Source organism: Trachurus japonicus, chromosome 2 (assembly GCF_045865225.1).
Source record: "Trachurus japonicus isolate A0001 chromosome 2, Traja_1.0".
Classification (NCBI taxonomy): domain Eukaryota; kingdom Metazoa; phylum Chordata; class Actinopteri; order Carangiformes; family Carangidae; genus Trachurus; species Trachurus japonicus.
Genome location: NC_140908.1, coordinates 9,742,433 through 9,754,241, shown reverse-complemented (window position 1 = coordinate 9,754,241; position 11,809 = coordinate 9,742,433). Strand labels below are relative to the sequence as shown.

At 44.3% G+C, this 11,809-nt stretch overlaps 1 protein-coding gene across 6 annotated transcripts in view; it reads right to left on the bottom strand.

Moving 5' to 3' along the window:
- Positions 1–4,404: 4,404 nt before the first annotated feature.
- LOC146990815 (beta-1,3-galactosyltransferase 1-like) overlaps positions 4,405–11,809 on the bottom strand; it is a 114,048-nt gene continuing 106,643 nt past the window's right edge. For all 6 annotated transcript variants that reach the window (XM_085799683.1, XM_085799700.1, XM_085799711.1 and 3 more), the window contains one exon: positions 4,405–6,391. In XM_085799683.1, coding sequence (XP_085655809.1) covers positions 5,128–6,117 — 990 coding nt within the window. In that variant the 5' untranslated portion in view covers positions 6,118–6,391 and the 3' untranslated portion in view covers positions 4,405–5,127. The remainder of the gene's footprint in view (positions 6,392–11,809) is intronic.

Genomic DNA, 11,809 nt, shown 5'->3' with positions numbered 1-11,809 from the left:
TGGCAAAATGCTAAGTGGATTATTCTTAATGAAGTACCGTAACTATGCTAGCAAAAAAGAGAAAAACAAAACAAAAATTACTCATTAAAAGTAGCTGAACACAATGGGCTAAAATTCGTAGCCTACAGTTGAAATCAAGCCAACAGAAACAAGAAGCTGAAGTAGCCTAGATAGCTAACGTAGCTAATGAATATTTGATGAAAAAAACAAGTTGAAACATTTTTATTTGTGCATGAAAAAATGTTCATCTCGATTGTTATGTATTTAAAATGAATTGAACTGAGCTATAAGGGATGAGCTCATCCACTGGGGTCATGGATGAACCACTGCTCTACATATGCATCATGCTGTAAACTTCCTGGATGCCAGCAGAAGAAAGGAACTCCAGCACCTTCTGATGCTTTCTGGTGCATCAAACAGACTGACTCACACGTCCTCTGCACAATGCATCGCCGTCAGGACAGATAAACACGAGTTGCACGCCTCCCCCAGGTAGGCCATGCTAAATTATAAAAAAAATACTGACATCAAATACATAGGAAGTCTGTTATGAATATCTTGCTCCTCTACCTGCTCTGTGGATCAAATGATCTTGATATTCAGCAGCCTATCAGGTATTTATGAGACTCTGCTCTCATGCACATATGCAAATACCCCCCTCAGCTTGCAGCTGGTCATAAATAGGCGCCTTCTGCTGCAGCTTGGAGAAAGAAGGTAGAAGTTTGGAGCTCTGAGCTTCCATCAGTTCCAAGAGATCCTTCCCAGGGCATTAAGAGTTAATTTATTGCCAACGCAATTCAAATTCAGCCTGGCTGTCACACTTATCTTTGTCAAACGCTGGTGGTGCCCCTGCCACGCGTCCTGATGTATGCTTCCCATTTAAATCCCATCTATCTGCAGTGGATGACAGGAAATAATTCATGCTGCTGAAATGCTGTCATCGACAAGGACAGTATAACCTGGCAGATATCAATATTAATACCAGATATCAATATTTAGGTTTTGTTTTACATATCTGACTTGTTCTGTAATAAGAGGTTGAAATCCTGTAATGGACACGTGGGCTGAGTGCAGCGTGTGCAAAACGTGACAACACAGATGACAGGAAGCACAGGTCTGTCTGGAGCTTATTCTGCTCTGCTGCCACTGATTGGTTTTGCAGAGAGGTAATTTCAAAATAAATCAGAATGTTGACTTTCAGAGGCAGCAGGCATCCAGAATGGACTTCTTTTTTTTGATGTATATTTATCAAATGCTTAAAACACGGCAGACAGGACGAAGATGAATAGCTTCTGTGCTTTTTGATCACTGAACTGCATCAAGTTTTCGACCTTTGAGTTTTTCTGAGTAGGAAGTAAATGTCTTCCTCTGAGTGCTGACTAATGCTGTGTATGTATGATCATATTTTATTTTTGAATTCTTTTTTTTGTGTGCAAAAAATAAAAACTATTTTTCTTAATCCCTTCTGCAGCTAATAAAATGAAGAGTTTGAGGTTTACTTTGCAAGTGCATGGGTTCTTTTGGTTTGGATCTGTTTACATCGCTGCTTTTCATATGAATATCATATGCACAGTGTGACTATTAGTTCAGCTCATGATATGTTAATTACATAAAAAACACCATAAGGACGTTAACAAGTGTCAGAACTGGTTCACACATGCTTAAGGCAGCACATCCAGACATCACAGCCACAGAGATGAAGAGAAATCCAGCGTAACACCTTAAAAAAACAAAACCACCTGCCCATCAGCTCCACATTATCATTTCAGAAAGGCTGCAGCATCGCTCTGACAGTGCTTCACCTGGAGGAGGAAGAGGATGTTGCCTCCCCAGCTGCTCTCAGCGAGCCTCCTCCTCCTCCTCTCACCTTGGTGTAACGGCGCCTGCACAGATGGCAGATTGCACAGCACCAATTTATTCCGTGGCTATTTTCTGGTAAATAATATGCATCCTCTGTGCCTCAAAGGACGGGTCACCGGGAGGTCACGTTAACTCCAGAGGCTGAGGAGGAGGAATTTAGGGCAACAGAATCAGCAGAAGAATATGAATATGTAAACCAAAAGATTTTCATGAGCTCTTCTCTGCAGTATTATATATACAAAATTCGCCTCCAGTCTTTTTCACCATCTTCCTCGAACACAATGCCAAACCAAGGTCTTCTCTGTGTCCTGCAGTAACAGCGTTGTGTTTCCTCTCAGAGCTCCACAGGCCTGACTTCCAACGCTTTGTTTTGAAATCTGAGTGCTCCCAATTGCCCAGCCCTCCGCCTCGCTCGTTACGAGGTTCATTTACCACAAGCCCCGGAATAATCACTCGCTTTTCATTTTCCCCAAGCTTTAGCCTTTTAAATGCTCTACCACTGCGTTGTTTGGCCAATTACGGAGCAGACTTTCTATTACTCAGCATATTGTATCAAATTGCATATGCCATAGGGGGTGATCAGAGGAATGCAAAACAGCACCGAAGATGAGAAGCTGTGAATAACAATTATTTCACATGTACACTTGGAAGAATATCCTTTTTTGGGGTGAAAAATAAAGTCATTAACTGATAACATACTGTGGCAAGTAGGGGTTGATTTCTTTTCTTTTCCAGTACAAACTGGAATAAAACTGTTTCAATTATATTTTGGTTGCAAAAAAAAAACTGTCCCAGAAACTGATCAAAAAGAAGTATTTGAAGTAAAAACGCCGTCCGGGAATAGTTTTATTATGAAGAAATCATAACAGCGCTGGTGTGTTTTCTGCCTACGAGCTCCCACAAGATTTTCCAGTGGAAGTGTTTGAAGGAAAAGAGCCGCGCTACGAGTGCTTCCCACATTTTTTTCTTCTCCTTTTCTGTTTATCTTTGCAAGTGCAGAACAGAAGACATTTTTCATTTCTGTGGCACCAAATCCCGCAGGAGTGCTGCAGCTCCCGCGGAGGAGGATGATGATGATGATGATGAGGTACAAGGAGTTCATCAATTCAATGCATGCACACACCTGTAGGCATCAGAGGCTAAAGCTGGCTAATTATACTAATGTTACATTGTGCAGTGTGTGTGTGTGTGTGTGTGTGTGTGTGGTGCATAGGGGAAAAAGTGAACGGTATCAGACATTTGAACGATTTCAGAGAATTGTTAGTGTTAATAACAGATAATAACCTTCACTAACAGGCTCAGCAGTGATCACACACACGGCCTCTGGCTGTATCTCCAGCATACAGACATAATTAGACTCAACAGTAATATCCCGGTGTGTGTGCTACAGTACGCTGAGCATTATAATTACATTACATTAATGGTGAACTGCAGGATTTCTTTTGTGTGCAGCTTCGACACAGGAGAATTTAGTACAGTATTTATCTTGGGGCTTTGGTGCTGAGGATGTCACAGATAAAGCAGATCAATTTCCTATTATTCAGTATTATTCAAAGTTAGACTTTAATATCTTTAACCTTAGGAAATGATTTTACACGTATTAATTCAGTGATAAAGTCAAATAAAAGAGAAACACGTCATAAAATAAGAAATGACTTTGTAGTCCAAAGAAATCTGTCTTTCTCTCCTCGTGAACAATGATCATATGGAAGTCTCGTCTGAATAAACTTTATTGAAACAGTCGAACCCGACAGTGTTCTTTGTTTGAGTTTGGTATAGGATTATACTCTGTATATGAAGATGGACGTAGCCTCAGGTTGATAATCAAATATAAGAGGTGGAGTATGAAGCTGCGTGTGCATGTCGTGCAACGTGAGCAGCTGCAGTTTTTAGCACTTCAGCGTTAGCTCCAGTTATTAGCCACTTGATTTATACAGATTTACACATTCACCACCAGCTGCAACTCAACTGTCCTGACTGACAAACCAGGAAGTGAAGACACAATTCTGTTAATTCTTATTTTTTGACATGAAAAAACACAGGATAACCTTTAAAGAACTGAACAATTAATTAATTTGGCCGAATGAAATAATAAAATGAAGTCGGTACATAGCGTACTGATAATTAAGAAAACGCAGGTACTTTATTTTGACATTAGAATGCGTTCACCTCTCTAACGCGTCTTGTTAAAGACATTGCAGCTAAAAACAGCCACTCAGCTGCCAGTCACCCAGCTGCCACGCTGGATGAGATCACACGTCGTGGTCTGCTCGCCACTTATGCACTCGCATCAACACCTGGCTGGGAAACAGAACATGCTGTTTCCAGCTCCGCACAGAGGTTTCAGTGGCGCTGTGCCGTCGCTGACGCGCTGAGAGCTGGGACTTCAAACCGAGCACAGCTGCTGTTCGGAACAGCAGCGTTAATGAAACACTGTGGTTTCTGCTGCTCGTGTTTAACAACATGGTGAAACACTTCAGGATGAAATCCTGCGAGGGAAGAAGAACCTCTGATATTATTTCATGTAATAAATGCAATATAAAGTCTTATAAAAGCTGTTTATTTAATCTCAAGTAATTGAAAAGAAGAAAGCGCTCAAAAGTGTAATATCCGTCTCTCATTGCTCCTACATTACATTTGATCTCTTTTATTTTCAAGTAATAGAAAATATAATGGTGTGCAGCCTGCTCACAGCACTGCCTGAGACAAATAACCGCACATTACACATTAACAGAATTAACATTCACTTGGGAATGCGAAGCAGCCGATAACCTCCACGCCGTCTGAAGAAAAAAGTTTGCAAACGATCTGTTGTAAGAAAATACGTCTTGTTTTGAAAGGAATCACGCAAAGTCCGCTCGTCGATAATCCACATCCACAGCTTTTCCTGTCGTTGATGCACATCAGTTCCTTTTACGGTCCGCATGATGACGACAGATGACGGTACATCCAACGCTAACACCTTGTCCAGAAAAGCACAACAACTGAAAATACATGAGGAACATTCAGATTTGTAGCTCGACTCCAGAGGCAAAGCGTCAGAGCACGATGACATTTTGCGTATTCAGTGACTGCGGACAGTTTGTGTCGAGAACACAGGCCTCTACGCTTCCTATAAAAACGCTGAAAAACACCTTGAAGAGAGAGAGGACAGAACAGTACAGAGAAGTTTGCTTTGGCCTTTTTGCACTACAGAGACTCCTGGCACAGCGAATCAGCAGCAGGAATACGCTCCCGTCGGCTCGGCGCTACGCCGGCTCGGTCCTGCTAACACTTCAGGTGCTTCTTGCTGGTCATGTCGTTCCAGATGCGGTGCATCTCCTCGGGGGAGATCTGGTGCACGGTGACCACGCGGCGGTAGCGGCAGAGGCTGTACGCCATCTTCCAGTGGTTGAAGCCGCTGTTCTGGAAGGGATGGATGCCCAGCTTACGGAGGCACACGCCCACGTACACGTCCTCCAGGTGCAGCAGCCGGGTGTGTAGCGACGTCTTGTATATGAGCTCGGCCACGTCCGCCGAGAAGACGTAGCCGGTGCCGGAGCAGAAGGGCGGGTACTTGCTGTCCGGGTACAGATCCCGGGGCATGTACCACTTGCTGCGCATGTCCCTGATCGGCCCGCCGTTGATGACGTAGCCGGTGAAGTACCTCCTCCTGGGCTTGGTGGTGGGCTTCAGGAGGTTGAAGATGAGGTTCTCCATGTTGACGAAGATGTCGCTGTCCGTCTTGAGGACGTACTGCGCCTTGGGGCAGAAGGTGGCCACCCAGCGCATCCCCATCAGCGTCTTCAGGGTCAGGTTGTGGTACGAGTCGATGAAATCCTCCACCACCACGTCGTGGAAGATCTGGCTCTCCTGCTCCACCATCTGGTTGAGGACGGGGTCGGTGCTGCGGCCCAGCAGGAAGAGCGTGACCACGCGCACGTCCGGGAACGTGCTCTCGTCGCCCCACGTCTCCCTGATGGCCTGGCGGGCGTCGAACTCCTTGTGCGTGGTGCTGATCAGGATGACCAGGAACGGCGGCTCGGCCTCGCACTTCTTGGCCTCGTTGATGAGGTAGCCGAAGTCGTGCGGGTTGAGCGAGCGCGTGCGGATGTTGGTGAAGGTGGCATTGTTCTGGTTGGCCTTGGGCTGCCGGCGGACGGGGATGGTCAGCTGCCCCACGTAGGAGGTGGAGGGGCGGGACACGCTCAGGTACCACAGAGCGCTGGCCCAGCAAACCACCGTCAGCAGGTACAAGCAGGAGACCTTAGAAGGCATCGCTGGTCATTTGGCTGGTCGTTACCAGGGGCGACGGGGGGGGACGCGTTCGGGCCGCGCCTCCATCAGGGGTCTCAGATGCAGCGGCGCAGCTTGAGGCTGCCTCCGCAACTCAGCTGGCATTAATTTCAGATTTCAGAGCGGACTTGGCCTCGGTGGTCAGTGTTGGTGTTGTGAGTGGACGGCGGCACAGTGGACGTGTCTGATGGTGTCTCTGACCTCACCCGGTCCCATCGCAGCTCGCAGGAACTCGCTCAGCGCCCGGCAACCACATCTGGAAAGACAGAGAGACAGAGGCCACACCGGTCACAACCACAGCACCACATAGAGATGAATGAAAAGACATTGTTATGTATTCCTTATTGATTACAGCCGGTTACATCAGGTGAGGCAGGTGGTCGCTCCATCACTGCCTGTGATAAGAGGGAGGGATGGGGGTGGGGCAAATAACCCACTGATGGCACCTGCTCTGCCTTCACTCTGAGTCCGACCACTTTCTGTTTGCAAACGCTGTTTATCTCCATCTATTCCCCTCTGGACCAGACACAGGCTGGCGAATCACAGCCAGCCCGAGGAGGAGGAGGAGGAGGAGGTGAGAGAGGGAGGGGGGAGAGGGAGGGGGGGAGGATCAAGGCAGAGAAGGTGAAACTAAAACGTTCTCATGGGAAAAGATTAATATCCTCTTCCTCTCCTCCTCCTCCTCCTCCCCTCTCCTCTATACCTCATTGTCAAACAGAGCATGCGGATTGTTACAGATTTTACTCAGTAATGAGCTTCTCCTTCGTTAGGCTGGACGTGGTGGAGCCCGACTCAGCAACTTCCACAACGGCGGTGGGCGGCGGCGGCTCTAATTGGTCGCACCAACAGACCGTGAGGGGTCGAATTTAAGCTCTAAATATGGAGCATGATCACAAACCTGTGCATTTATCACAGCCCCATGCTGCACGCTTTCCCCACCATTTAAATGTCATTTTGCATTCAAAGCCAGTGATGGATAACTAATTCACAGCTTTTTTTTTTTTTTTTTGCTTTTTTTTTTGGAGGGTGTTTGAAAGCCTAAACTAAATCTAATCCTTCTTTTCAAACAGACGTTTCTTTGCTACAGACATAATCTCTTTTGATGTGGCAGCAGCTCTGCTTTTATTCTGGAGAGGGAGATACTTTTTTTTTTTTTTTTTCCTTTTTCCACCATGCATAACTGATCATGAACAAAAAAAAATAGAAAAGTGCTACAGATCCTATTAGAGATACTGAAATGTGCAAAGATGCTGCTTGCGCTGTGTTTTAAGATGGAAGGGTTGAGATAAAACCGCCTCATTCTTTTATCAGACTCCAGTTTCTTTTCTTTTTTTTGTCTTTTTCGTGGTGTCTTGCGGGGCGCCACGGTTTCTTTTCATCAGGACTTTTCTTTTCTCTCTCCTCCTCCCCCCTGATCCCACTATCTCTTCCCTCTCTTTCTGAAGCAGAGTCATCAATCTCACGGTCCAGTAGAATCCATCTCATCATGGCTGCTTTTCCACACCTCCTCCCTCTCCGTCCTCTCAATCACTCTCTGCTTCTCCACTCCACTGGGTGCTTGATCCATCTTTATATGTCTCACTAGCTCCCGCCCGCCCGCCCGTCCTCCGCCTCTGTCTTTGTCTTTGTCTGTCTCTCTATCCTCTTTGGCTTTTTTCTGTTGCTGTGTTGTCTCATTTCAAGTTTCCACCGCACTTGTTTATTCTGTCTTTACGTAACCCCAAACTACCTTTACTCTCTCCTTCCTCTAACTCACCACAACACTACAACAACAACAAAATCAGACTCTCCAAATCCACTCCATCTTCCCCTCCTCCCCTTCGCTCTGCCACAGAATCACTAAATCATCATCTTCACCTCCTCTCCTTGACCTCAGTTGCCTTCCTTCCTCTCTCCCTGCTTGTTTTTTTCCCCCCTGCAGTAGGTTGCCCTCTTAGAAATAACTGATATCCTCACAAAAATCCCATGACCTCACTTCTCTCGCTGCCCCCCCCTCGGAGCAAATTGAAAGACGGGCTGTTTCGTTTCATGCAGTCGTCGTGCCACTTTGAATTACATTAGCACTCTGTGGAGGTCCTGTGCTGAATATGTTTCACTTCCAACAGAATATCAGGACAGGAGATCATAGTGACTGATGTGGTGCAGTGTAGTTCCTACAGTGGGAGGTATTCAGTGATATCAAGTGAAAGGTGGAAAGTTATAAAGCACGACCAAAACAGAGCTCACGGTGACCTGGAGCGAGATTTTTTGAGTGCGAGATGAGGCTATGAAAGGTTAAAGCGGTCTAACACTCAATCACACGAGGGGCCAAAATTTAAAACACAAAGTATGTTGCGGTATGCCCCATAACAGATTAAAACTGACACTGTTTTAATCAGAAATATGAATTTGAACAGCCAGCATACTGTCAATATTCTCAATTAAAATAAAATGAAATAAGAATAAAGGCTAATGAATGAAAACTAAAATAACTCTGATTTTCATTAACCGTGCCTTCAAGCAAAATGAGAATATATCAGATATGAAAGCTGGTGATTGTGATTTCAGAACTTGGTGTAAAAAAGAAAACAACAGATATTTTTTTAAGCCTGGTTTTCTCTCCTGTACCATTTTGTCCATGATAGATACTTAGCATATTTTCTTAGCTGCAAGTTCATTTATGTTTGTGGGTTGGTCGCGGTCCAGATGTGTGCTCTAATCCAGTGGTTCTCAAACTTTTTTAACATCAAGGACCCCTAAACTGACACAAATTAGACCACCGACCCCCCCATTGGACAGATTTTTGAAACAAACACCAGAAATACACAAATATTTGTTCTGACACTGAATAACGTCAATGTATGTTCAAATTACTGCCAATGGCGTGGGATTTTGGAGAAATTTCAGGGAAAAAAATGTGGTAAAAGTTGACCCCTCTAATCTATATAACTGTCTTGTTTCCTACTGCATTTCATGTATATTTATATCTTTCTATCAATAAGTGAACTATAACTTTCTGAGTCAAGAAGATCACCACCACTCTGATAAACAGGCAGCTTGTAAATGAGCGTAGTTCAGCAGGGAAATAGAAACAGAATAACTCAAAAATACAACACTAAAGGAAAAATGGATATTATTCCTGTAAAAAAAAAAAAAAGTATAATAATTATGCTTATTATTCATACCCATTCACAGAGCATGTTGCTAATCATCTGCTGATCTGAGCTGGTTGTCATGACAGCACATTGACAGGCCTATAGGGGGAGAGAGAAACTGATGGTAAGCAGTGGGGGAGCGGTGCTGTCAGTCTGCTGTACGCCGGCATTAAGTGCTAAAGTGTTTTGAATGTGCCGCCCCCCCCTCCCTCCCAACTGGGAAGTCAATTTAGCCGCCACATACGGAGCTCTGCCGCTTCATTATGTCTCACACTCACATCCAGACTCCATACCAGTTACCTTTGTGTGGAGGACGAAAATACTTTGGTAGGGAGAGTTTTAATCAAAACACTCCTCGCTCCCATCAATTAATCAATCAATCAATCAATGCATTGACAGGATATCTACTCCAAACACAACAACTCATGAATGAGTTGTTGTTTAAGGCGATTTGTTTTTCTCCAGAATTCACTGACGTGTGGATTTATCTGCACGTGGTGTCAGTGTTATATTACTGTTATTGAAGTCATCACCTTGGGCTTAGCGAGGGGGCATTTTTCATTACAGTCCATTACACCTTGTTGGAAGAATTATGAACCAGTAGGAATAAATCAAAAAGAATCGGAGCAGCCGGGGCCTCAAGTTGGGAAATAAATTAGCATTTCATCGAATCATAATCTATTTAAATCTTTCACATTGTTTTCACAACCTGCACTTCTTATCTGCAAATGAAGTGGACACCAGCACCAGCTATTTCCTGCAAATACAAAGTGGTACCAATGAAGAACAGCCAATGAGCTCACAGCATGGATCAAGTCTCTCAGACTTTACACTACAGAAATTCATCTAAAACTACAAGAGAACACGAACTATGATATTTCATTTCCCCTCATTAGCACATCTTTGGCTGAGTGCACACTCGTCCAGTAACGAGTCTCTTAATAGTTACCGAATTATTGTTGCTGATATAATCTTCTGCTGATCAGTGCCAGCTTAAACTGAGAGGCTTGTCAGCTTTACCTGCTTATTTTCTATACGGTGTTCATTAAAAAGAAGCTTAGGGGACGTGGAAAAGTAGAAGCAGCTGTCACAGCAACTCAAAGGAAGGATCAAATATGGAGACACATCAACACAACGGTATAGAAAGGTAAGGTATAAATAAAGGTCCCATATTGTATAATATAACAGATGTACGGTATCTAAACCTCTAGGTTTTATATTAAAGCAGAAGTAAGCGATCCGGTCGTTTTGGCTAATGCTGCGTTCCAGGCAGGCTTTTGAAACCGTAAGTTACAGCTTCAAGTCACGACTTACGACTTTGTAGCGTTCCAGGCAACCCGCAACTCGCGTTTCTCCGACCTGTTGCCTGTGAAAGTCACTATAACAGCCACTCGTAACTTCCGACCCGTGAACTCGTACCAGATCGAACTGGTACGACTTCACAGGTCGGAAAAACACGAGTTACGGGTTGCCTTGAACGCACCATAACGTCTTGTCAGCCGATGGAGTTAGCAGCCCCCGCCCTCGTCATGGATTTATTGGTCCTCGTCCCTATGTCACCACATTCACGCGCATCCCTTGGCTGCACACACAGCCATTCATGCCGTTCTCTCTCCTCATTGGATAAAAATTGTAGGATACAAGAAAAGTTTTCGGTTTCGGTCCAAACACTCTATGTAAGTGATTGCTGTCGGAAGATATAACTATTTAAGACTTATATTAATACAAAAATATCGCTTACTTCTGCTTTAATACTGTGAAAGTATCAAAGCCTCAGTCAAAAACCAGCCGTCAGGACTTCCTGTGACTTTGTGATGTCACAACAAAGCAGCATTTACTGTATTTACCTGAAATCTGCAATATTTCAATTCAATCACTTAGAAAAACACTCAGCCAATCAGAAGAGAGACTCAGGAGCTACCTCCAATCCAAGACTCCAGTCTTCTGCTATAAAAATTTTTAGTCTCTAAGCTCAAGACCATTTAAAAAAATATTAAAACGCTAATGGTTTTCACTGCTGCTCCTGCTCATGCTGACGGCATTATCAACCAATTAATCAATAGAGAATAACAGCTTTTTAATAACTACAGCGTATCCATTACATTTAATTGTATTTTGTGCCAAATTGATGAGTTGCTTTAGGAGCTAAATATATATAAGAACACCATGTCATCACACATTAATGTAATAAGTTATATAGCATTTCCTGCCTGGGGTGGTGACAGCAACTGTGTTTTCTTTCAAATCAAGTGACCACTGAAGGCCAAAGGGAAAAAAGCTCAGAGGCTACAGAGAGATGGGAGTTTGAGTCTCGTTTAATGTCGCCCCACATAATTGATTGCAGTCATTAGCGTGACCTTGCTCGGAGTGTGTGTGTGAGGAAAACACAGGCTGCAGCACTGTGGTTTAATAGAATGTAACATGTATAGTGTTGGATGGAGTTGCGCGTATGAGAGATGAGCTCAGAGGGCAAACACGTCTGCTAGGTGGGTAAATAAATCATATCCCGAGCGCCGGGGTGACATCCAACAGTCACGCTG